Below are 26,110 nucleotides of genomic sequence, written 5' to 3'. Positions count from 1 at the left end.
ATGAAAGAATTAACAAACTAACGAACAGACGGATGGATGGATGGACAAATTAGCAAAGAAATTAATGAATAAATGGACAGACGAACAATTTAATGAATTAAGTAACGAATATACTTAATTGACCCCCATTCATACCCCAAAAACGACTTGAAATACAGTAATTTCCACATGCACAGTCATGCATCTTACAGTAAACATAATCACACTTGAACTGGCATTCTGATCTTTAACTGGGTTAGGGTCAGTTTCCCCCAAAAATAAAGATTATTTTCAGCACTAAAGCCCACTTGTAGGCTATGAATGAACAATAATCAAAAGATGTACTTCATTTTTGGGGGAAACTCACCCGTAACCAGTTTTATTAGATTCCATGTGTCCCCATAGAAACACACTTATCTGTGTCGCTAGACTAGCTGCTTGTGTCCTTAACTTCAGGCTGTGGTCTCCAAGCATTGATTAGGTGTCATTTTACACCACCTCCCATCCCCTGGTCAATACTGGTAAACTAACCCTGTCTGTCTGACTGAGCATCAGTCAAGTGGGGTTCTGGCTGAAAAGTCACACTCGATGTCTCTGGCAAGAATAGTTTTGAGGGGAATGGGTGTGATAGGCTAACCACTAATACCTATCCAAGTGAAAGCTTGGTGGAAAGCTTAATGGTAACTGCTAGCCATATGTGTGTGTGTTGATATACAGCTGATATACATCTTAGTGGCATTACAGATGCGTGTCGTGAGGGTATAAGCATGTGTGTGTGTGCTGGTCAGCTGTGTGATTTTTTTTGGTTTTGTTTTAATGGTGGGGCTCTTGTTTTCAGATATCCCTGAGGAGGAGGCACGCTATTGGGCCAAAAAACTGGAGCAACTCAACGCCATGAGAGATCAGGATGTAAGCTGTTGTCGCACACATTTATGGATCACCCTCTATTATACAGTAGACTGAGTTTTCCCACTATGTATTTCCCTATTTTCATTTTAAATCTGTCTCAGAGGGGGATACAGGCAGGTGGGACAAATAGCTTGAAGAGTTGGATTGAAGTGTGAGAGGAGTATATGTGGTTAGAGTTGGGAAGCATTACTGGTACACCTCGGGCTTTGCACAGTAGAATGACTTACGTGTGTATGTATTTCAGATAACTAACCAGTACCCATACCAAGAAGTCCAGGAGCGACCACTTCCTGTCCCAGGGACACAGTGCTGTGAGTAATCCACAAATCACTGGGCTTGTCTGATAGACGGGTGTTAGCGATTAACCAATGAGAGTCAACTATTCAATATCACCCTGTCAGTTCAGTGCGAGGTATTTGGATTGCACTAGAGTGTGTCTTTGTGTATGGGTGTGTGTGTTTGTTTGCATGTCTGTGTGTGTATCCACATCGAGAAAGTGAAGCATCAATAGGAGTATTAGTTATACAGAGGCACTGGATGCGGAGTTTCTGGTGGTGTCAAAGTCTACTGAGCGTGGTGACACAGCTCTGGGGGGGGGGGGAGCAGGCAGACAGACAGACAGACAGACAGACACACACTGGGCTATGGCTCTAACAATGCATGGCACTCTTCAGCCAAAGGTTCCCTTTCAGCACACTATACAATAACAGTAGTAAGACAGTGTACACCAGCCATCCCCAATAGGTGGCCTGTAATTTGTTCACCTACAATTTGTTCACCAAGAAAAGCTCAAATTGATTTTAATTTAGGCAATCTGTTCCCAAGTATTCCCACGCATAAATACAGTTGCGTATGTGATCGTATACCAATGTAATCGAGGTTAGAAATTATTCTGTTTTTGTCAAATACTATATCTGTTTGGGATTCTTGCGGTCAATTTGCAGTGTACAAATGATTTATAACTATGTTCCGGCCCCCCGACCGTCTGCTGAAGGAAAAATCGGCCCACGGCTGAATGTAATTGGGGACCCCTGGTGTAAACAGTTCAATTAAAGTGTTCTGAAACCCATGAAATTATCATTATAAGGGCACAAGGCGAGACCCAGAATCAGACATGGGAGGCAGATGGTTTAAGTCTCTGATATTTATTATAATCCAAGCGGTAGGCAAGAGTGGTCGTGGACAGGCAAAAGATCAAAACCAGGTCAGAGGCCAGGAGGTACAGAGTGGCAGGCAGGCTCGAGGTCAGGGCAGGCAGAATAGTCAGGCAGGCGGGTTCAGAGTCCAGACAGGCAAGGGTCACAACCGGTAGGACTAGCAAAAGAGAGGAAAAAGCAGTAGAACTGAAAAAAACACACTGGTTGACTTGATGAACTGACAAAAGACCAGCAGGGAACACAGGAATAAGTACCCACGGACTAATGAGGAAAACAGTTGACACCAGGAGGTGGGTGGAGACAATCACAAAGACAGGTGAAACAGGTCAGGGTGTGACAATCATATTCCTAATGTTTCATAATTAAGACAGAATCCTTCTCAAAACGTTATGTTTCTTTGTAGGTAACTGGAGTCTGTGGGGAGACCAACAAAGTGAGTACCCTTAATGGGACATTTCACAATTTTTCATCTTCATATTCATCATACAGCACCACACCAACATCAACATACAGTGGGGCAAAAAAGTATTTAGTCAGCCACCAATTGTGCAAGTTCTCCCACTTAAAAAGATGAGAGAGGCCTGTAATTTTCATCACCTATGACAGACAAAATGAGAAAAAAAAATCCAGAAAATCACATTGTAGGATTTTTTATGAATTTATTTGCAAATTATGGTGGAAAATAAGTATTTGGTCACCTACAAACAAGCAAGATTTCTGGCTCTCACAGACCTGCCTCTTCTTTAAGAGGCTCCTCTGTCCTCCACTCGTTACCTGTATTAATGGCACCTGTTTGAACTTGTTATCAGTATAAAAGACACCTGTCCACAACCTCAAACAGTCACACTCCAAACTCCGCTATGGCCAAGACCAAAGAGCTCTCAAAGGACACCAGAAACAAAATTGTAGACCTGCACCAGGCTGGGAAGACTGAATCTGCAATAGGTAAGCAGCTTGGTTTGAAGAAATCAACTGTGGGAGCAATTATTAGGAAATGGAAGACATACAAGACCACTGATAATCTCCCTCGATCTGGGGCTCCACGCAAGATCTCACCCCGTGGGGTCAAAATGATCACAAGAACGGTGAGCAAAAATCCCAGAACCACACGGGGGGACCTAGTGAATGACCTGCAGAGAGCTTGGACCAAAGTAACAAAGCCTACCATCGGTAACACACTACGCCGCCAGGGACTCAAATCCTGCAGTGCCAGACGTGTCCCCCTGCCCGTCTGAAGTTTGCTAGAGAGCATTTGGATGATCCAGAAGAAGATTGGGAGAATGTCATATGGTCAGATGAAACCAAAATATAACTTTTTGGTAAAAACTCAAATCGTCGTGTTTGGAGGACAAAGAATGCTGAGTTGCATCCAAAGAACACCATACCTACTGTGAAGCATGGGGGTGGAAACATCATGCTTTGGGGCTGTTTTTCTGCAAAGGGACCAGGACGACTGATCCGTGTAAAGGAAAGAATGAATGGGGCCATGTATCGTGAGATTTTGAGTGAAAATCTCCTTCCATCAGCAAGGGCATTGAAGATGAAACGTGGCTGGGTCTTTCAGCATGACAATGATCCCAAACACACCGCTCGGGCAACGAAGAAGTGGCTTCGTAAGAAGCATTTCAAGGTCCTGGAGTGGCCTAGTCACTCTCCAGATCTCAGCCCCATAGAAAATCTTTGGAGGGAGTTGAAAGTCTGTGTTGCCCAGCAACAGTCCCAAAACATCACTGCTCTAGAGGAGATCTGCATGGAGGAATGGGCCAAAATACCAGCAACAGTGTGTGAAAACCTTGTGAAGACTTACAGAAAACGTTTGACCTCTGTCATTGCCAACAAAGGGTATATAACAAAGTATTGAGATAAACTTTTGTTATTGACCAAATACTTATTTTCCACCATAATTTGCACATAAATTCATTAAAAATCCTACAATGTGATTTTCTGGATTTTTTTGTACCTATGATTAAAATTACAGGCCTCTTATCTTTTTAAGTGGGAGAACTTGCACAATTGGTGGCTGACTAAATACTTTTTTGCCCCACTGTATGTAATCAGGATAGCAGTTCTCTTTCATAAATTCTTCATAATTCCATGTGGCACTCAAGGACATTCAGAGACTTGTCCCGAAACCACTTCTGCATTGTCTTCGCTGTGTGCTTAGGGACATTGTCCTGTTGGAAAGTGTACCTTCGCCCCAGTCTGAGGTCCTGAGCTCTCTGGAGCAGATTTTCATCAAGGATCTCTCTGTACTTTGCTCCATTCACCGTTCCCTCGATCTTGACTAGTCTCCCAGTCCCTGCCGCTGAAAAACATCCCCACAGCATGATGCTGCCACCATCATGCTTCACCGTAGGGACGGTGCCAGGTTTCCTTCAGACGTGACATTTGGCATTCAGGCCAGAGTGTTCAATCTTGGTTTCATTAGACCAGAGAATCTTGTTTCTCATGGTCAGAGTCCTTTAGGCGCCTTTTGGCAAACTCCAAGCAGGCGGAGAGAGCCTTCCAGAAGAACAACCATTTCTGCAGCACTCCACCAATCAAGACTTTATGGTAGAGTGGCCAGACGGAAGCCATTCCTCGGCTTCCGTCTGGCCACTCTACCATAAAGTCTTGATTGGTGGAGTGCTGCAGAAATGGTTGTTCTTCTGGAAGGCTCTCTCACCTCCACAGAGGAACTCTGGAGCTCTGTCAGAGTGACCATCGGGTTCTTGGTCACCTCCCTGACCAAGGCCCTTCTCCCCCGGTCCAAAATTCTCCCATTTAAGAATGATGGCCACTGTGTTTTTGGGGACCGTCAATGCTGCACAGATCTGGTACCCTTCCCCAGATTGGTGCCTGGGCACAATCCTGTCTCGGAGCCCTACGGACAATTCCTTCGACCTCATGGCTTGTTTTTGCACTGTCAACTGTGGGACATTATATAGATGGCTGTGTGCCTTTCCAAATCATGTCCAATCAACTGAATTTACTACAGGTGGACTCCAATCAAGAGTGTAGAAACATGTCAAGGATGATCAATGGAAACATGATGCACCTGTGCTCAATTTCAAGTCTCATAGCAAAGGTTCTGAATACTTATGTAAATAAGGTATTTCTGTTTTGAATGTTTTACAAATTTTCAAACAGTTCTAAAAACCTGTTTTCGCTTTGTCATTATGGGTTATTGTGTGTAGATTGAGATTTTTATTTTATTTAATACATTTTAGAATAAGGCTGTAAAGTAACAAAATGTGAAAAAAGGGAAGAGGTCAGAATACTTTCCGAATGCACTGTATGTGAAAATGGTGAGTTTTTGTTTTGTATTAAAAAAGATAGAGGAAGATAAGCATTTCCAATGACATCAGTGTGCATCGTGTGATTATGACCAATTGTGAGTAGGCATTTCCTACTAATTGGTTGATGCGTCATTTTCACATACAGTGGGGCAAAAAAAGTATTTAGTCAGCCACCAATTGTGCAAGTTCTCCCACTTAAAAAGATGAGAGAGGCCTGTAATTTTCATCATAGGTACACTTCAACTATGACAGACAAAATTAGAAGAAAAGAAATCCAGAAAATCACATTGTAGGATTTTTTATGAATTTATTTGCAAATGATGGTGGAAAATAAGTATTTGGTCAATTTGCTCACCGTTCTTGTGATCATTTTGACCCCACGGGGTGAGATCTTGCGTGGAGCCCCAGATCGAGGGAGATTATCAGTGGTCTTGTATGTCTTCCATTTCCTAATAATTGCTCCCACAGTTGATTTCTTCAAACCAAGCTGCTTACCTATTGCAGATTGTCTTCCCAGCCTGGTGCAGGTCTACAATTTTGTTTCTGGTGTCCTTTGACAGCTCTTTGGTCTTGGCCATAGTGGAGTTTGGAGTGTGACTGTTTGAGGTTGTGGACAGGTGTCTTTTATACTGATAACAAGTTCAAACAGGTGCCATTAATACAGGTAACGAGTGGAGGACAGAGGAACCTCTTAAAGAAGAAGTTTACAGGTCTGTGAGAGCCAGAAATCTTGCTTGTTTGTAGGTGACCAAATACTTATTTTCCACCATAATTTGCAAATAAATTCATTAAAAAATCCTACAATGTGATTTTCTGGAAAAATAAATCTAATTTTGTCTGTCATAGTTGAAGTGTACCTATGATGAAAATTACAGGCCTCTCATATTTTTAAGTGGGAGAACTTGCACAATTGGTGGCTGACTAAATAGTTTTTTGCCCCACTGTATACTGTAACTAAAAAACAATATTTTAAAACTCCTCCAGAATAATCTCCATCCCACTCTCTTGTGTGGGAAAAGCTCAGTATGCCTCTTCTGTTTACACAGGAAAATGGGTGACCTGGAGAGATGAGCTCTATAGGAGTTATATGGTTGGAGTTGAGATGGTCCACATTAGCTGGAATGGCCGCTGTGCTGAGTGGGCACTGAATTAGTGGTTTCTGCAGGTCATGCTTGTGTAGCATTGTAAAAAGGTATTCCTCTGTGGTACAATAAAGTAATGATGTTCTCTTTTCAACCATGTGGCATAATTGAGACTCATCTCAACAGACAGACATCTTTGATGTCAAATATGGACCTTCTTGATGTCTGGGTGCTTGACACGAGCCCTGATATTCTGGTTCTCACAGAGACCTGGCTCAATTGTTAGATTATGGATAAGGACCTTGAAATAACTGATTACAACATTTTCAGGTGTGATAGATGGAAAAGGGGAGAGGGGTGGCTATATATGTGAAATAAACACCGAATATTTGTCTTGACTTTAACCTGACTCAACTAATTTCCAAACCCACCTGGATCTTTGCACGAATTGCAAAATTCATATGATATTATACAAATTGCTAAATGTGTAACATGGCACATGAAAAGGATGACGTAGTACACAATTGGAGGACATAGTACACAAAAAACGGGGACCACTTTTTACTCGTGAGCACCACTTTCAAAACTCCTGGCTGAAATAATACAGAAGTTTGAGAGTGCATCTTTAATGTAAGACCCCTATCGAATTCCTCACTGATTGATCCAGGGATTTTTCTGCCATTGCAATTCTTTGGAGTTGGTCAGCTAAGCATTTTTTCGGTTTGCCTAAGTCCAAACAGTGTAAAAAAATATATATATAATTTTGGGATGGAAAAACGCTTTCAGTGTAAACTTAAACGACTCAAACCAGATATAAAGTACAGTTGAAGCCGGAAGTTTTACGTACACCTTTGCCAAATACATTTAAACAAAATTCCTGACATTTAATCCTAGTAAAAATTCCCTGTCTTAGTTCAGTTAGGATCACCACTTTATTTTAAGAATGTGAAATGTCACAATAATAGTAGAGAATGATTTATTTCAACTTGTTTTTTTTCATCACATTCTCAGTGGTTCAGAAGTTTACATACACTCAATTAGTATTTGGTAGCATTGCCTTTAAATTGTTTAACTTGGGTCAAACATTTCAGGTAGCCTTCCACAAGCTTCCCACAACAAGTCAGGTTAATTTTGGCCCATACCTCCTCACAGAGGTGGTGTAACTGAGCCAGGTTTTTAGACCTCCTTGCTTGCACACGCTTTTTCAGTTCTGTCCACAAATGTTCTATATGATTGAGGTCAGGACTTTGTGATGGCCACTCCAATACCTTGACTTTGTTGTCCTCAAGCCATTTTGCCAGAACTTTGGAAGTATGCTTGGGGTCATTGTCCATTTGGAAGACCCATTTGCAACCAAGCTATAACTTCCTGACTGATTTCTTGAGATGTTACTTCAAATGATCCACATCCACCTCATGATGCCATCTATTTTGTGAAGTGCACCAGTCCCTCCTGCAGCAAAGCACCTCCACAACATGATGCTGCCACCCCCGTGCTTTACGGTTGGGATGGTGTTCTTCGGCTTGCAGGCATCCCCCTTTTTCCTCGAAACATAACGATGGTCATTATGGCCAAACAGTTCTATTGTTGTTTCATCAGACCAGAGGACATTTCTCAGAAAAGTACGATCTTTGTCCCCATGTGCAGTTGCAAACCGTAGTCTGGCTTTTTTATGGCGGTTTTGGAGCAGTGTCTTCTTCCTTGCTGAGCGGACTTTCAGGTTATTTCGATATAGGACTCGTTTTACTGTGGATATAGATACTTTTGTACCGGTTTCCTCCAGCATCTTCACATGGTCTTTTGCTGCTGTTCTGGGATTGATTTGCACTTTTCGCACCAAAGTACGTTCATCTCTAGGAGACAGAATGCGTCTCCTTCCTGAGCGGTATGACGGCTGCGTGGTCCCATGGTGTTTATACTTGCATACTATTGTTTGTACAGATGAACATGGTATCTTCTGGCATTTGGAAATTACTCCCAAGGATGAACCAGACTTGTGGAGGTCTGCGGACTTGTGGAGGTCTGATTTTCCCATGATGTCAAGCAAAGAGGCACTGAGTTTGAAGGTAGGCCTTGAAATACATCCACAGGTACACCTTCAATTGACTCAAATTATGTCAACTATCAGAAGCTTCTAAAGCCATGACATAATTTTCTGGAATTTTCCAAGCTGTTTAAAGGCACAGTCAACTTAGTGTATGTTAACTTCTGACCCACTGGAATTGAGATACAGTGAAATAATCTGTCTGTAAACAATTGTTGGAAAAATTACTTGTGTCATGCATAAAGTAGGTGTCCTAACCTAAACTATAGTTAACAAGAAATTTGGTTGGAGTGGTTGAAAAACTAGTTTTAATGACTCCAACATAAGTGTATGTAAACGTCAACTGTATGTAATATAATCTTTGAGAATTAACAATCATCAAAATAAAACGGTCAGGGAGAATTGAAATTCCCAAAACAGTGAATTTAGCAGTATTGCTTTTCTTATTATGTTTGCGCAAAATAACGCAGCATTAGCCTTGGCAAAATGTAATAGAAAAAGTTAAACATTTTCTCTCAGCTCCATGGCAAAATGTGTAAAATAATAGGAAATTTGCTTTAAAACTGCAAAAGTTTCTCTCAGCTCCATGGAGAAATTTGTAGAATTGCAGGAAATTGGCTTTAAAATGCAACAACAAAAATTCTCTACAATTTAGCCATGCCGACGGGCCAACCATGGCCATTGCCTGAAAACCCCTTTTTTATCCAGAAAAAACCCTGTGATCTTATTCTGAGAAACTGCACAAGGACTTGTCAAATGGTGTCTTTGCTAATGCAATTAGCGATCACTCTCCTATTGCTTGTATTAGAGATACAAGGCAGAAAAATTCTGATCCTTGTGTAATTATGAAAATACATTTGAAAATTGTCTCTCCCCAAGGGTAGAGTATTACTCTGAGTTTTCCTTTGTCCGTTGCATACCTGACCCTGAATTAACCTTGGAATTCTTCTTATTTATCTTTGTCTCTCTGGCGGATAGACTTGCCCCCTTAAAATGCCTTAGAGTTAAAAAGGGAAGAAATCCTTTGTTCTCTTCAAAGCTTTCTGACTTCATTATAATGAGAAATCAGGCCTGGGCTAGAAAAACTGACTCGATATCTGATTGTCAGCTTCTCAGGCAAATGAGAAATAAATGCACTTCCTCAATTAAGAAAGCGAAGTCGAGCTACTTTTTAAATTCTATTTCAGACACTGCTAATGATCCAGCTACATTTTGGGAAATAGTTAATGCACTGAACAGTGGAAATTGCACCAATTTCCTGCCTAATCAAGTTGTCTGGCACTGGCATCCTTACTGAACAAAGATAGATAAGTGATACATTTAATTAGCATTTTATCTCTGCAGGCTTCCTATTTGAAAGAAATAGTGGTTTAACTGACCCTTTAGTTAGTTTAGTTTAGTCAGACCACATTCTTCCCCTCTCCCAACCATTAGTTCCAACCATGGAAACCCTGTCAACTACAATACAATAATTTCATACATTTTCTGTTTTTGATGTACTAAACGCCTTGCTAAAATTTATGTAAAAAAATCCATTGGGGATGATTCGCTTGACAACTTCTTAGTGCAGCTTTCTGCTCCTCTTATTGCGCAATCATTGACACATTTTTTACTTGATGATTGTCTCTGGTGCTATCCCGAAGGTCTGGAAAGTGGCCCATGTTCTTCCCCTTTACAAAGGTGGTGACCCTTGTGACCTTAATAATTATTAGCCCTATTTGTAAACTTTCTTGCCTAGCTAACACGTTTGAATTCTTGATACAGTATTTCTTAACTTCCAAATCTATTCTAAATGTACATCAGGGTAACTTCAGACCAGGGCATAGTACCATCACAACAGCATCACTGGTTTTACATGATGTCGTAAATTGTTTGGCTAGGAAGAAACACTGTTGCTGTATTCATTGACTTGTCTAAAGCATTCAGAACTGTCATCCACTATTTACTAATTCAAAGGTTGTCTGTTATTGGCCTGGATCAGGCATCATGTAACGGTTTAAAAACTACCTGACAACTACCTGTATTTTTTGATGGTGTTAAGTCAAGTTTCCTTGATATTACGAAAGATGTCCCACGGGTATATTTTAGGTCCTGTACTTTTTACTGTCAGTATAAATAATATTGTCCTTTCTGCAACAAAAAAATAACATACACTTGTAAATACACCATGACAGCGCAACACACAAGGGGTGGAACAGTGGCCAAGGTACCCACAGGACAAACAGAATAATATTAGACTGAGCACTGTTGTGCTATTGCCCGCAAGGTTTCCCGGGATTTTTCGGAGCTGCAATCTGCCTTTTGTTGCTTTGCAGAAAGCCTTTGTTGAACTGAAATTGGTACTTAATACAGGTAAAACAAAGTACATGATGTTTTCCAATTCACTTAAAAATATATCAGAGGTTTTACGTATATGTACATTGTATGGTGCCCACATTGATCGTGTCCCCTCTTGTAATTATCTGGATTGATGAAAAGTTATCTTTTTAAAAGCATATGGATGAGTTGGTTAAGCAGTTGAGAATAAAAATAGGCTTCTTCTCTAGAACTAGATCATGCCTATCCATGAACAGTCGAAATCAGATAATTCATTTAAATTTCCTGGCGGTGCTAGACTACTGTGACACAATATATATGAATGCAGCTGCAACTACACTGAAACCATTAGATGCAATTTACCACAGCCCACTTCGCTTTATTACGGGCCACAGGTTCAGTATACATTATCGCATCCTATATCAGAAAGTAGGCTGGCCCCGTTAAGTCTCGTAGATCGATACACTGCTCTATTTTTGTTTATAAAGCCCTCTTGCATAAACTTCCGACATACCTTCATTGTTAAATTACAGACATATGAGTCATCAGAACACAGGGATGGCTAACTCTAGAGATCCCATTGATCTCTACGGAATTCAGTAAATCTGCATTCAGTTTTTTTTGCGCCCCGTGTATGGAATGATCTGCAGAGCTCTCTGCACCTTGATGCTCTTTTACCTCTAGGCCAGTTCAAGATGGTGATGAAGAACATCCATCTTGAGGAATGTGATTGCTTAAATTTCTTGTAAATATTGCATGTTTTTTATTACTTTTGTTTTTGTAAATGTTGTATAATTTATGTACATACACGGCTCCCTTGCAAAAGAGGCCTTGGTCTAAATGGGATTTCCCAGTTAAAATGAAGGTTAAATAAATAAAAACTGGATTCTAACAGTCGGGCAGTATGACCGGGCAAGATTTTGTCATATTCCTATGTGAACAGGTTCCAATCTTTTTAAATCTGAACCAGTCCAAATGAGCTGAGTCTAGACTGTCTGAGTGAACGACAGTCCCGGATCTCCACAATGTAAATGTAGTTTTAGTCTCACCCACTCTCTCCTATACCCACTCTCTCCTATACCCACTCTCTCCTATACCCACTCTCTCAGGAGGGACAGCTTCACTTTCACTTTCAGGTCTATGTTAGTCCCTGATTAGAGGGAGAGAATAGAAAGAATCAGTGTTGCAGACATCCACACTGTTCATTGACCAGTTATTCTCATATGTCTGGTTCCTCTCAAGGTTTCTTCCTGCCCCAAGGGAGTTGTCCCTCCCTCCCTTGTCACTGTTCCTCTAATCAGGGGAACAGTGACAAGGGAGGGCCCTTGTTAGGGCCCTGATTTAATTGAATAATAATTGATTGAACGTGTTCCCCCCCTCCCCTCCAGATGAGGACCCAGACAGTGCTGTGGATGACAGAGACAGTGACTATCGCAGTGAGACCAGTAATGGCATCCCTCCTCCTTACTACACCACGTCCCAGCCCAATGCCTCCGTCCACCAGTACCCCATCAGAGATCAGCAGAACCACCGCTCCTCCTATCCCCCCTCTAACAGCTGTGAACCCCTCGACTACCACCAGAGGGCCATCAGGTGTGTGTTGTCCTACTCCCCTCTATTTGTTTGCTGCTTGATCTCCTGCTCCAGCTCAGTGCTTGCCTTGCAGGCCTGCTCCCCTCGGGCTGAGGAAAAGACACACTCCCCTGCCTGGGTTCCCTGACTGAGTTCCCTGGCCTGTCTCTCTCTCTCTCTGCTTCTTCATGCATTATTCAACAAACAATCTCATGGTCTTTTGTGTGTGTGTGTGTGTGTGTGTGCAACCATGTCTGAAATGTGGCTTGCCTACTACTTTCCTAAACTAAATACTGTGTACTAATCGTACTACATACTATTTAGAACGTACTGTTTAGTACAAACGTATGCAGTAAGCAACAGATATCAAGATACTAATTTCGCCTTCTCAGTATGGAGTAGTAAGACATCGTGGCATTTAAAGCATAAACATAATATAGTTCACGAAAGTTTAACTTCATCCAATTAGCATAACATCATTCATATTGTTTCCTATTCTACGGGCATAGTGTGAATGAATACAAATGAATCATCATCACCATACCATATTTTTTCTTCTGCTCTATCCTATTAGCCATGTGTGGAATGGCATTCACCTATTTACCTTAGCCTATAAGCACGGAACAATAATATACATTCCTCAGGCTTGCTGTTTAATCTATGGGCTCACTTTTGCAATTATCACATTCCTCCCTCTCAACCAATGGGCGTAAATCTTTGGATGTATTTATATGTCAACTTACCCTCGTTCTCTCAATTGCTGTTTTCGCCAACCATCCACCTCCCAACCAGCTATAATAACTTTAGGGTCTGTTATTTTGGGGGATTGATGTGAACACACCAGCCAGCTGGTCTGCACATGCTCTGAGGACGCAGCTAGGGATGTCGTCTGTGCCAGCAGCCATGCGAGGGTTAACACGTTTAAATGTCTTACTCATGTCAGCCGCAGAGAAGGAGAGGGGGGGCCCGCAGTCCTTGTTAGCGGGCTGCGTCGGTGGCACTGCATTATCCTCAAAGCGGGCAAAGAAGGTGTTTAGTTTGTTTGGAAGCAAGACGTCGGTGTCCGTGACGTGGCTGGTTTTCTTTTTGTAGTACGTAATTGCCTGTAGACCCTGCCACATACGTTTCGTGTCTGAGCCATTAAATTGCGACTCCACTTTGTCCCTGTACCAATATTTCGCTTGTTTGATTGCCTTGTGGAGGGAATAACTACACTGTTTATATTCGGCCATATTCCCAGTCCTCTTTCAATGGTTAAATGCGGTGGTTCGCGCTTTCAGTTTTGCTCGAATGCCGCCATCCATCCATGGTTTTTTGTTAGGGTAGGTTTTAATAGTTAGGGTAGGTTTAAGAGTGGGTACATCTCCTCCAATGCACTTCCTTATTTACTCAATCACCGAGTCAGTGTATAGATCAGGGTTATTGTCTGAGGCTGCCCAGAACATTTCCCAGTCCGCGTGATCAAAACAATCTTGAAGCATGGGTTCCGATTGGTCAGACCAGCGTTGAATGGTTCTAGTAATGGGTATATCCTGTTTGAGTTTCTGCCTATAGGACGGTAGGAGCAAGATGGAGTCGTGGTCGGATTTTCTGCATCGCGGAATTTAGAGTAGCAGTGGTCCAGTGTATTGCCTGCACGAGGTGTGTTGGTTCATTGTCCTGTTGAAAAACAAATTATAGTCCCACTAAGCACAAACCAGATGGGATGGCATATTGCTGCAGAATGCTGTGTTAGCCATGCTGGTTAAGTGTGCCTTGAATTCTAAATAAATCACAGTGACACCAGCAAAGCACACCATCACACCACCTCCTCCATACTTCACGGTGGGAACCATGCATGCGGAGATCATCCGTTCACATACTCTGCATTTCACAAAGACACAGCGGTTGGAATCAAAAATCTCAAATTTGGACTCAACAGACCAAAGGACAGATTTCTAATCCTGTCCATTGCTCGTGTTTCTTGGCGCAAGCAAGTATTCTTCTTCTTATTGGTGTCCTTTTAGTAGTGGTTTCTTTGCAGCAATTCGACCATGAAGGCCTGAGTCAAATAGTCTCCTCTGAACAGTTGATGTTGAGATGTGTCTGTTACTTGAACTCTGTGAAGCATTTATTTGGGCAGCAATTTCTGAGGCTGGTAACTCTCTAATGAACATTTCCTCTGCAGCAGAGGTAACTCTGGGTTTTGCTTTCCTGTGGTGGTCCTCATGAGAGCCAGTTTCATCACAGTGCTTGATGATATTTGCGACTGCACTTCATGAAACTATCAAAGTTCTTGAAATGTTCCGGATTGACTGACCTTCATGTCTTAAAGTAATGATGTACTGTCGTTTCTCTTTTGCTTATTTGAGCTGTTCTTGCCATAATATGGACATGGTCTTTTACCAAATAGGGGTAGATACTTTGAAGAATCTCAAATATAAAGTATATTTTGATTTAACACTTTTTTGGTTACTACATGAATCCATATGTGTTATTTCATAGTTTTGATGTCTTCATTGTTATTCTATAATAGTAAAAATAAAGAAAAACCCTTCAATGAGAAGGTGTCCAAACTTTTGACTGGTACTTTACATTGAACAACAGAGCAGCTTTTCGGTATGTTTTGTTATTTCTGTATAACCCCAACTCGACGACGAAGTTGGCTCTTTTACAGTGGAGGTCAATTGGAAAGAATGTTTGTTTTCCCCAAATTTTGGGAGAGGAGAATTTCTTATTTTTATGTGAATATTGACTCGGAGTATAGGGCTACCTGCCATCACATCTGGCTCCAAGGATCTTCCCTTGGAGACGAGGCCATTCTCCAAACTATTTAATAAAATGTGATATTGCATTCCGTCTTTGTTGTTCATTCAGTCAAGCCTGTATTGGATTGAACTTTAAAACGTTATATTTTCAGATACCCAAAAAGCCTACTATTTAGAATGCATGTATGGGTATTCGGACATGGCCAGGGAGTGTTTATAGGTGTGTCTGTATCCTTTCCTTTACCTTTCTCTCTTCTCTGCTCACCCCCTCTTGCACCTTCTCCCTCTCTCGCTCTCTCCCTCTCTCTCTAATTTTTTTAAAAGCTTAATTTAACATGGAGTATACTGCAAATACTCCTGTATTTGCTCCCTGTGAGGATGCTTGTTCTTTGTAATTTGTCAGCTTTCTGGAGGCCCCTCACCTTTCTGTTCTGCTCTTATTTATTTATTTATTTATTTCTCTCTATTTCCCTTATTTTATTTATCTCTGTCTGATACTGCTGTCGCAATTAACTCTCATTGATTAACCATCAGTTTTACCTTCACGGTCAGGTGTTGTAGCAGAGCGTTTTACTATTGCTCAGGGATGCTCTGGACATTGTGTACCTTGGGAAAGTCTCTGTCTGTCCCTCCATGTTGGTTACTGCTTCTTATTATTTTTTCCTTCCTTCCCTCTTCTGTGTTCCTCCACCCTGCCTCTCATCCTCTCTCCACATTCTCACTTCCTTCTCTCTTCTCTCTCTCTCTCCCCATTTATCTTCGTTTCCCTGTCTTGCTCCCCCTTCCTAACCAGTCCGACGGGAAGCTATGCATCGTCGGCAGAGTTGAGTCACTGCAGCAGCCAGCTGAGTGAGGAGGAGTACGGCCCGGAATACAGAGAGCGAGACCCTTATGATGAGAATGACTCCTACCACTCCTGCCACTCCTCTGTCAGCTACAGCAAAGGTTCTCCCGACTGGGACCCCGATGAGACCCAGGGGGCGTATAGCGACGAGGGGGGCTACAGTAAGGATGGGGGTGAGGAGGGGGCCATCTATGAGGAGGATGATGGTGGTCTGTATGAGGAAGAGGTGGCGAATGAAGGAGAGGGGCACATATATGACGATGATGATTATCTTCTGGATGGGACCCTCAGTGAGGATATCCCCTACACCCCTACCCCCACCAGCACGGCACCCCCCACACTGGACGTCCCAGGTGCTTCTAGACCCCCTCTGCAGAAACAGCCCTCTCTGCATCAACATCAGGCGCCACCCAGCCAACCGCCCAGGCAAGCCCCAAATCTGGCCCACCCTCCGGGCATGGCTCCAAGAGGACAGCCCCCGGGACAGGCATCCACCCAGGCCCCTCAAGCCCAGTCTCATCCCCAGCCAGCCCCTGCCCCAGCCCAGTCCTTCTTCTCCATGGCCAAACCCTTCTCAGCAGCAGTAACAGGCCTGGCCTCCTCTTTTCTGTCTTCTGGAGTCCCTACTGCCCAACCTGCTCAGGCTCACCCCCCAGCTTCACAACCCCATCCCCAGTCTGCCTCCTCCATTCCCCCATCTCACCCCGCCATTACCTCCCATGGGCCCCAGTCCACAACCACTGGCCCCCCCTCTCAGCTGACCACCTCCACTGCATCTCCCTCTGTTGCACATACAACCACCCAATCAGAGGACCCTGATGCCAAACCCCCCCTGCCGGAGGACCAACTCCTCCTAGAGGAAGACAAACCCCTTCCCCAAAAAATTAGGACCCTTACCCCGACAGAGGAGGAGCACCCCATGGAAGATGAGGACCAACGGTATGACGAGAGTCGTCTCCCCACCCCCGTAGAGGAGGAGGAGCCCCTCCCAGAGAGGTAAACCCCCATCTCAAATATTTTTCTGTTCTCCATGCGCAGAAGGGGCTTTGTTTATTGGGCCACCATATTGGGTGGACTGTGAAAAAGCACATAGGGGTGCATCTGAAATGGCCCCCCATTCCCTTCCAGTGCACTACTTTTGACCAGCGACGTTTTGACGAAGTGTCTTGATTAACCCCACAGAACCCCCCTCCTTTCCTCTTAAAAACACATTTTAAAAAAACAAAAAAACGTTCCTTTCCTGAAATAACACTTGCTCTTTTCTTTTCCTGCTAGCACTGACTGCTGATAGTACATTTTATCCTCAATAAAGCAGCTAACTGTGACCTAACCTAACTACACTACATATCTAAATGTATGTGGACACCAACTTGTCAAACATGTCATTCCAAAATCATAGGTATTAATATGGAGTTGGTCCCCCCTTTGCTGCTATAACAGCCTCCACTCTTTTGGGAAGGCTTTCCACTAGATGTTGGAACATTGCTGCGGAGTTTGCTTCCATTCAGCCACGAGAGTATTAGTGAGGTCAGGCACTGATGTTCGGTGATTAGGCCTGGCTCGCAGTTGGCATTCCAATTCATCCCAAAGGTGTTTGATGGGGTTGAGGTCAGGGCTCTGTTGCAGGCCAGTCATGCTCTTCCACACCGATCTTGAAAAAGCATTTATGTATGGACCTCGCTTTGTGCACGAGTGCATTGACATGCTGAAACAGGAAGGGCCTTCCCCAAACTGGCAGTTTGGAACTTGGTAGTGAGTGTTGCACCCAAGGACAGACGATTTCTATGCGCTACAGCACTCGGCATTTCCGTTCTGTGAGCTTGTGTGCCCTACCACTTCGCGGCTGAGCCGTTGTTGCTCCTAGACGTTTCTCTTCACAGTAACAGCAACTTACAGTTGACTGGGTCAGCTCTATCAATGCAGAAATGTGACGAACTGACTTGTTGGATAGGTGGCAGTCTATGATGATGCCACATTGAAAGTCACTGAGCTCTTCAGTAAGGCTCTGCCAATGTTTGTCTATGGAGATTGCTTGGCTGTGTGCTCGATTTTATATACCTGTCAACAACGGTGTGGTTGAAAGGGCCAAATCCACTAACTTTATGGGATGTCCACGTACTTTTGTATATATAGTGTACCTTAAGATGAATGCATGAACTTTAAGTCGCTCTGGATAAGAGCATCTGCTAAATGACTAAAATGTAGAGAAATGTACAAATGTTCAAAAGTAATGCACTATATAGGGACAAAGGGGTAATTTCAGCCCCAGATATAGTGTTGTTCTCAGACCTGCTCTTATCCTTGTAGTCCTCCTGTAGATGAGGAGCCCAAGGAGCCGGTGGACCCGTCCGTAAGGGCTAGGGAGAACTGGCGACGAATCATCGACAAGGTCCAACAGCAGCTTCGAGAGGTAAGGTATCACACTCAAACCTTGTTCCCATGTCCCAGTCCTATACTACTGGCCCAAGATCTGTGTACTACTGTCCCTGAGCCTGATCCAGCCCCAGTCATATCCACATCCCTAAGCCTAACCTCAACTTCAACCCCAGCCACAGCCCCTAACCCTTGCCTATAACACGCCAGCCCTAAATTCAGCCCCGGCCCTATCTAGTCTACCAACCCACTCCTACCAGCCTTGTTTCCAACCCCAGTCCCATCCAAAGTGCTTCATCCAGGTGTGGAGAAGAAGAGAGGGGACAGTAGCAGAAACATTCTAAAAGTCTCTAAGTACTTTTTGCACAGCTTTGAAAAATGAATGTGATATGCATTATTTACTCCAAAAGCTAGAGTGAATGGGTTCCCAAGAGTATTTTGAAAGTACATTTAGACACCGCAGTGCAGACCTAATGTGTTTTGCAGCATACAATCAATATTTTAAATGATCTGAAAATACATGTTCTATAGATGGTGGTGCACATTTTCCCTTAGTATAGAAAATAACTCTCTGTCTCACGGAACTGCTAAAACATTTGATTTGAACTTTTAGTTTGATTGATTTATCAGTTTGCTCACATTTATTCACATCATTTTGCTAATCATTCTGTTTTAATTGAATGAATAAACACTTGCTTTGATGTTTTATGTGGGTTTTGTCACTTTGCTTTCCCCCCCCCTTTTTTCGTTTGTCCCACTACTTTGTTTTCTTTCCAGTTTCATGTCATTGCCATAGCGATAATCACATACGCTCTGGTCGGCCATGATTGGAGCAGATTGACAGGTGGGTACAATGATTGGTTGCTCAAGAGAATGGTGGACTTGTTGGCCAATGATTTTTCGTTAATGTCCTGCGGTGCACACATTTTCACTTCAATCTTCAATTTCACTTCATAACTACTATGCTGTATTGTCTTGTACAATGTTTAATTTGTTTGAATTTCATGGTTTGAATACTCTGCACATTCATTATTATGATTTTATAACTGTAACAATCTCTCAACAATCTCCAAGCTCGTAGGCGTTAACTACAGTCAGGTGAAATTGTCAATCTTTTCCATCAATACCTTTTGTAGTGAACGCTTTGCAAAATCAATCAATAACATTTTACTTTTTTTATACCTGTTTATGTTTTTAAGAAGCAGTATGCAGTTGGAATTAATTTTCCTTTCAGTATTTATTAATTATATTTTTTCTTAATCAATGGGTTTAAGAAGGGCCTGAGCAGATTCAATCTGGCTTTCAATAAAACCAGACAAACAGAGTTAGGATGAGGGAGGCAGAATCCCAAGGTTGAATGAGTAACAACTCTCTCTTTCTCTATGGTTATTCTCTGACCCTGAGCTGGAGGATGGGAGTCTGAATGTGTGATGAGGGCCGTAGCTAGCGCGAGATAAAAGTACATTTGATTGCTGTGACGGTCTGTTCAGTTAATGCTACAGTCTGGAACTGGTAGATCTGTCTTTTGACTTTTGAATTAGTGATATATAGCCATTGATCCTTGAAGAATATAGCTGGGGGGGGTTTTCAGAATCATAGACTGTCGCTTTAATAACACATATAGATCTATGGCAGAGCTGCTCAATTCCAGGCCTTTGAGGGACAAAGAAAGGCTGTTTTTCTTTCCTCCTTTGTGGTTGATTGATCATTTTATGTCATTGATTGGACAGATAGTTCACTCACCTGGAGTTCTGAGTTCTGAATGGGTTCTTTAGTAGAAGGTCTCTACAGAAGTGATTTCAGTTTATTAGGTCTAATTTAGCTCTGTGACAGGAAAGAGCTGGAGTGGGTGGGAGGGAGAGAGAAAGAAGTAAAAGACATTGAGAGAGGAAGATGAATAGATAGTGCAGCTTTAAGAATGTTGTCGGAGGTAGTCATCAGTGGTGAAGATGGTCTTGATTTCCCTGTTAGGGGGCTCGGGGGCATCTTCCCCCACAAAAAAAATCTAATTTACCAGCTAAATGCTGTCCTCTGGTGCACTCTGGACATGCTCTGCATATGGAGGAAATAGATTTCAAACGTTAAGTGAAAGATTTTAATCTCCCAGATATAACTGTACTCTTCCCTCACTCCCTCCTCCCGGTCTTCTTTCTCTCTCCCTCTTCCCCCTCTTTCTCCAGGCACGAGGAGAGACATCCAATTCCTTGTGGTTTGGTAAAGGAGGGTGAGTTACCCATCACTGCTCACAACAAAAGATCACATACAGTAACTACCACTCTACCACGGCAGCTCAGTGCAGTTACCACAATGAGATTTACATACTTACAGTAAATGCTATACTAACTAGTGTAGTACAACGATCAATAAATAAATGATTGCCACTACTGTGAATATGTAATACTGTAAAGTGTACATTTTCAGATTTTCCTCTTAAAATAGAGGGTAGTTTCATCAACTGGCTCCAGTCCAGTGTGTATTGACTGATTTGCTGGGAGCCCTAAGTGGACTGGCAGCTCATTTGTAAATGGCAGACCTTATTTTAGAGTGTGACCGCAGCTGCATTGAAAGTAACCAGCCCAATATATGCACGCTCAGTTAGCCAAATACACATCTGGCTGCTCATTCATTCAGGTGGAGTATTTATTGCATATATACATTTGGGACTCCTTGGTCACCTTGGTTTCACTGTTAAAATGAGTATGGCCAGGAAGTGACCACCCTCTCAAGAGCTTCATGTATAGAATAGAATAATTATTAGATTAGTCATACATTATTGTCCAGTTTTAAAAGAAAATAGCAATAAAAAAAACATCTGGAACACCTTGACATCATCATTTCACTTCAACAAAATAGTCTAAACTTATCCGTAGCAGCAGATATAGGTCTGAGGGGTATACAGTATATTTGTTGGCTGGTGTATAACAGTAAGGTTGTTTTACCTGCTCAGGGTAGGAGAGGTTCTGTACAGCATCGACAGCATGCCTGACCTACGCAAGAAGAAAGGCCCCACCCTGGTCAGAGACCTCGTAAGAGACCACACACACACCACAGCAACTTTACCATGGCACATGCCACCCCCTCCCCCTTTTGGAATCATTACTGCCATTATTGGCCTTTCTGTCTGTTCCGTTTCCTCTGCAGTACTCTGGGGACCTAGCTCCCTCCCACAGACATCACACCCGCTCACTCTTTAGCCAGTCTTATGTCCTGGGAAATTGTGAAACCATGGCACAAAATTTAGGGATTACCATTTTGCAGTGGATGGTGTGACAGGAAGTCTATAGCCATGACTCTAACTGTGGCATCCTCCACCTGAGTCATATAGCTGTCAGGCAGCGAATAAGATGCCTACGTACGTAAAAGGAGGAAGAGGGCAGAATATATTAAAAACTAAAAGCTGTTTAACACACAGACAAAACAGGCACACACACATTCATTTACATACACACCCTCTGCCTCCTTCCCCTTTCTTATACATTGTATATCAACATTATCACATGCCACTCAACGAGACATGAGTATAAATCAATATGCTATATACAATTCTAATATGGTGTTTGTTTGCTAACATATGTTCCCTCTCCCCCTTCCCTTGCCTCTCTACTTCTATCATGCAGTTACAGGCCATGGTGAGTACCTGTACCAACACATATACAGTACCACTCAAAAGCCTTGTAAACATAATAGCCATACTTTATTTACACTATATATACAAAAGTAGGTGGACACCCCTTCTACTGAGTGGATTTGGTTATTTCAGCCACACCTGTTGCTGACAGGTGTATAGAATCGGGCACACCGCCATGCAATCTCCATAGTCAAACATTCGCAGTAAAATGGCCTTACTGAAGAGCTCAGTGACTTTTAAAGTGGCACCATCATAGGATACCACCTTTCAAACAAGTCAGTTTGTCAAATTTCTTCCCTGCTAGAGCTGCACCAGTCAACTATAATTCATGTTATTGTGAAGTGGAAATGTCTAGGAGCAACAACAGCTCAGCCACGAAGTGGTAGGCCACACAAACTCACAGAATGGGACCGCCGAGTGCTGAAGCGCATAGCGTGTAAAAATCATATGTCCTCGGTTGCAACACACACACTACTGAGTTCCAAACTGCCTCAGGAAGCAACGTCAGCACAAGAACTGTTCGTCAGGAGCTTCATGAAATAGATTTCCATGGCCGAGCAGAAGCACACAAGCCTAAGGTCATCATGTGCAATGCCAAGCGTTGGTTGGAGTGGTGTAAAGCTTGCCGCCATTGGACTCTGGAGCAGTGGAAACACGTTCTCTGGATTGATGAATCACGCTTCACCATCTGGCAGTCCGGCCGACGAATCTGGGTTTGGCGGCTGCCAGGAGAACGCTATCTGCCCGAATGCATGATGCCAACAGTAAAGTTTGGTGGAGGAGGAATAATGGTCTGGGGCTGTTTTTCATGGTACGGGCTAGGCCCCTTAGTTCCAGTGAGTAAAATCTTAACGCTACAGCATATAATGACATTCTAGACAATTCTGTGCTTCCAACTTTGTTTCAACAGTTTGGGCAACGCCCTTTCCTGTTTCAGCATGACAATGCCCCCCCCGTGCACAAAGCGAGGTCCATACAGAAATGGTTTGTCGAGATCGGTGTGGATGAACTTGACTGGCCTGCACAGAGCCTTGACCTCAACCCCATCGAACACCTTTGGGATGAATTGGAACGCTGACTGCGAGCCAAGCCTAATCACCCAACATTAGTGCCCAACCTCACTGATGCTCTTGTGAATGAATGGAAGAAAGTCCATGCAGAAATGTCCCAACATCTAGAGGAAAGCCTTCCCAGAAGAGTCGAGGCTGGAGCAACTCCATATTAATGACCATGATTTTGGAATTAGATATTCACATACTTTTGGTCGTGTAGGTTCAAGGCTCAAATTGAATGTATCATTTATACTCTCTCTCCCTCCCTCCCTCCCTCCCTTTCTTGATCTCTACCCCCCCAGTCTATGGCCTCTCAGAATGCTCGTAAGGCTGGGATCACCACGGCGATGGCCTGCAGCACCCTTGGCAATGAGGACCTGGTGGGTCACACAACTTATGACCTCAGCGTGTCTCAGCAGAGCAAAAAAATATCCATTCAGTTTAATTCTCATTTCAATCAACTTTATTATTATCATCCCCAAGGGGCAATTTTCACCTGCGGAACATAACACTTTGAAAAGAACATGTAGCCGACCACACTTTTTACTGCTGAAATGCAATTGATTTATTAAACAACCAAGGTTTTTGGCAGCTAGCTGCCTTCATCAGGCAGTGTGCATGTATAATTAATACCATATTCCTCCCTCTGCCACTCTCTCTCTCTGCCTTTTTCTCTCCCTCTCTTTTTTGCTCTTTCTCTCTCCCCCTCTCCTTCCATCCCTTCTGCAGAAGAGTCATGTGTACAAGAAGACTCTACAGGCTCTGATCTACCCCATCTCCTGCACCACGCCCCATAACTTTGAGGTGTGGACGGCCACCACACCCACCTACTGCTACGAGTGTGAGGGGCTGCTGTGGGGCATCGCCCGCCAGGGCATGAGGTGCTCCGAGTGCGGGGTCAAATGTCACGACAAGTGCCAGGACCTTCTCAATGCCGACTGCCTGCAGAGTAAGGAACACATGTGCACACACACGAACACATGCACAAGCATTTTGCTACACTCGCATTAACATCGGCTAACCATGTCTATGTGAGCAGCAACAACAAAAAATATTTGACATACAGTACCAGTCAAGTCTGGACACACCTACTCATTCCAGGGTTTTTCTTTATTTTTACTATTTTCTACATTGTAGAATAACACTGAAGAAATCAAAACTATGAAACAACACATCATGTAGTAACCATCATGTAGTAACCAAAAAAGTGTTAAACAAATGAACATTTATTTTAGATTTGAAATTCTTCAAAGTAGCCACCCTTTGCTTTGATGACCGCTTTGCACACCCTTGGCATTCTCTCAGCCAGCTTCATGAGGTGGAGTGCATTTCAATTAACAGGTGTGCCTTGTTAAAAGTTCATTTGTGGAATTGTTTTATTTCTTAATGCGTTTGAGCCAATCAGTTGTGTTGTGACAAGGTAGGGTTGGTATACAGAAGATAGCCCGATTTGGTAAAAGACCAAGTCCATATTATGGCAAGAACAGCTCAAGTAAGCAAAGAGAAAGACAGTCCATCATTACTTTAAGACATGAAGGTCAGTCAATCCGGAAAATGTCAAGAACTTTGATAATTTCTTCGAGTGCAGTCGCAAAAACCATCAAGCGCTATGATGAAACTGGCTCTCATGAGGACCCCCACAGGAAAGCAAAACCCAGAGTTACCTCTGCTGTAAAGGATAAGTTCATTAGAGTTACCAGCCTCAGAAATTGCAGCCCAAATAAATGCTTCACAGAGTTCAAGTATCAGACACATCTCAACATCAACTGTTCAGAGGAGACTGCATGAATTAGGCCTTCAGGGTTGAATTGCTGCAAATAAACCACCACTAAAGGACACCAATAAGAAGAAGAGACTTGCTTGGGCCAAGAAACACGAGCAATGGACATTAGACTGGTGGAAATCTGTCCTTTGGTCTGTTGAGTCCCAATTTGTGATGTTTGGTCCCAACCGCCTGGTCTTTGTGAGATGCAGAGTAGGTGAACGGATAATCTCTGCATGTGTGGTTCCCACTGTGAAGTATGGAGGATGAGGTGTGATGGTGTGGGGGGGCTTTACTGGCGACACTGTCTGTGCTTTATTTAGAATTCAAGGCACACTTAACCAGCATGGCTACCACAGCATTCTGCAGCGATACGCCATCCCATCTGGTTTGCGCTTAGTGGGACTATCATTTGTTTTTCAACAGGACCATGACCCAACACACCTCCAGGCTGTGTAAGGGCTATTTGACCAAGAAAGAGAGTGATGGAGGGCTGCATCAGATGATCTGGCCTCCACAATCACCCAACCTCAACCCAATTGAGATGTTTTGGGATGAGTTGGACCGTAGAGTGAAGGAAAAGCAGCCAACAAGTGCTCAGCAAATGTTGGAACTCCTTCAAGACAGTTGGAAAAGCATTCCTCATGAAGCTAGTTGAGAGAATGTGCAAAGAGTGTGCAAAGCTGTCATCAAGGCAAAGGGTGGCTACTTTGAAGAATCTCAAATATAAAATATATTTTGAATTGTTTAACACTTTTTGGGTTACTAGATGATTCCATATGTGTTATTTCATAGTTTTGATGTCTTCACTATTATTCTACAATGTAGAAAATAGTCTAAATAAAGAAAGACCCTTGAATGAGTAGGTGTGTCCAAACTTTGGACTAGTACTTTATGTAGAACTAGTGTATCTCATTTTTACATTACACACACTATATTTTCTCCTTACACTCTCTACATACTGAGAGAAATACACACCCATTACTCTCCTCTTTCTCCTCCCCTCTTCCTTTTCAATTCATCTCCTGTGTAATGTGCTGTTATCCCTTCTGTTTCTCTCCTCTCTCACTCCCTCCATCCTTATTAATTCACATTCCCCAAAATTAGATTTTAGCTCAATTCGCTACTGATTTACTGTCTCTTTTTTCTTCTATTACTCACTTGTCCCCTCTCCCCACTATTCCTCAGGAGCCTTTACTCTGAAGGTTTACCCAAATGATTCTCACTGCCTCTTTTCTCACTCCATTTCCTATTCTCCATCTATACCAGGGATGGGCAACTTTGATTGGGCTGGGGGCCACAAAAAAATCTGAACTCATCATGAAGGGCCACAGTGGCAGTGGGGGGGAATTGATCTATACCCTTTT

The 26,110-nt window shown here is 42.9% G+C and overlaps 1 protein-coding gene across 1 annotated transcript in view; it reads left to right on the top strand.

The window, feature by feature from the left end:
* Positions 1-26,110, top strand: part of LOC110508422 (protein unc-13 homolog A) — a 92,981-nt gene that overhangs the window by 37,224 nt on the left and 29,647 nt on the right. Inside the window, exons 6-17 of the mRNA XM_036967078.1 lie at positions 818-888; positions 1,133-1,199; positions 2,449-2,478; positions 12,154-12,358; positions 15,878-16,924; positions 18,236-18,338; positions 19,079-19,145; positions 20,482-20,517; positions 21,227-21,327; positions 21,919-21,930; positions 23,284-23,361; positions 23,711-23,930. Coding sequence (XP_036822973.1) covers positions 818-888; positions 1,133-1,199; positions 2,449-2,478; positions 12,154-12,358; positions 15,878-16,924; positions 18,236-18,338; positions 19,079-19,145; positions 20,482-20,517; positions 21,227-21,327; positions 21,919-21,930; positions 23,284-23,361; positions 23,711-23,930 — 2,037 coding nt within the window. The remainder of the gene's footprint in view (positions 1-817; positions 889-1,132; positions 1,200-2,448; positions 2,479-12,153; positions 12,359-15,877; positions 16,925-18,235; positions 18,339-19,078; positions 19,146-20,481; positions 20,518-21,226; positions 21,328-21,918; positions 21,931-23,283; positions 23,362-23,710; positions 23,931-26,110) is intronic.

Source organism: Oncorhynchus mykiss, chromosome 28 (genome assembly GCF_013265735.2).
Source record: "Oncorhynchus mykiss isolate Arlee chromosome 28, USDA_OmykA_1.1, whole genome shotgun sequence".
In the NCBI taxonomy this organism is placed as follows: domain Eukaryota; kingdom Metazoa; phylum Chordata; class Actinopteri; order Salmoniformes; family Salmonidae; genus Oncorhynchus; species Oncorhynchus mykiss.
The sequence above is the reverse complement of the archived record's forward strand: the minus strand, read 5'-3'. Positions and strand labels throughout refer to the sequence as shown.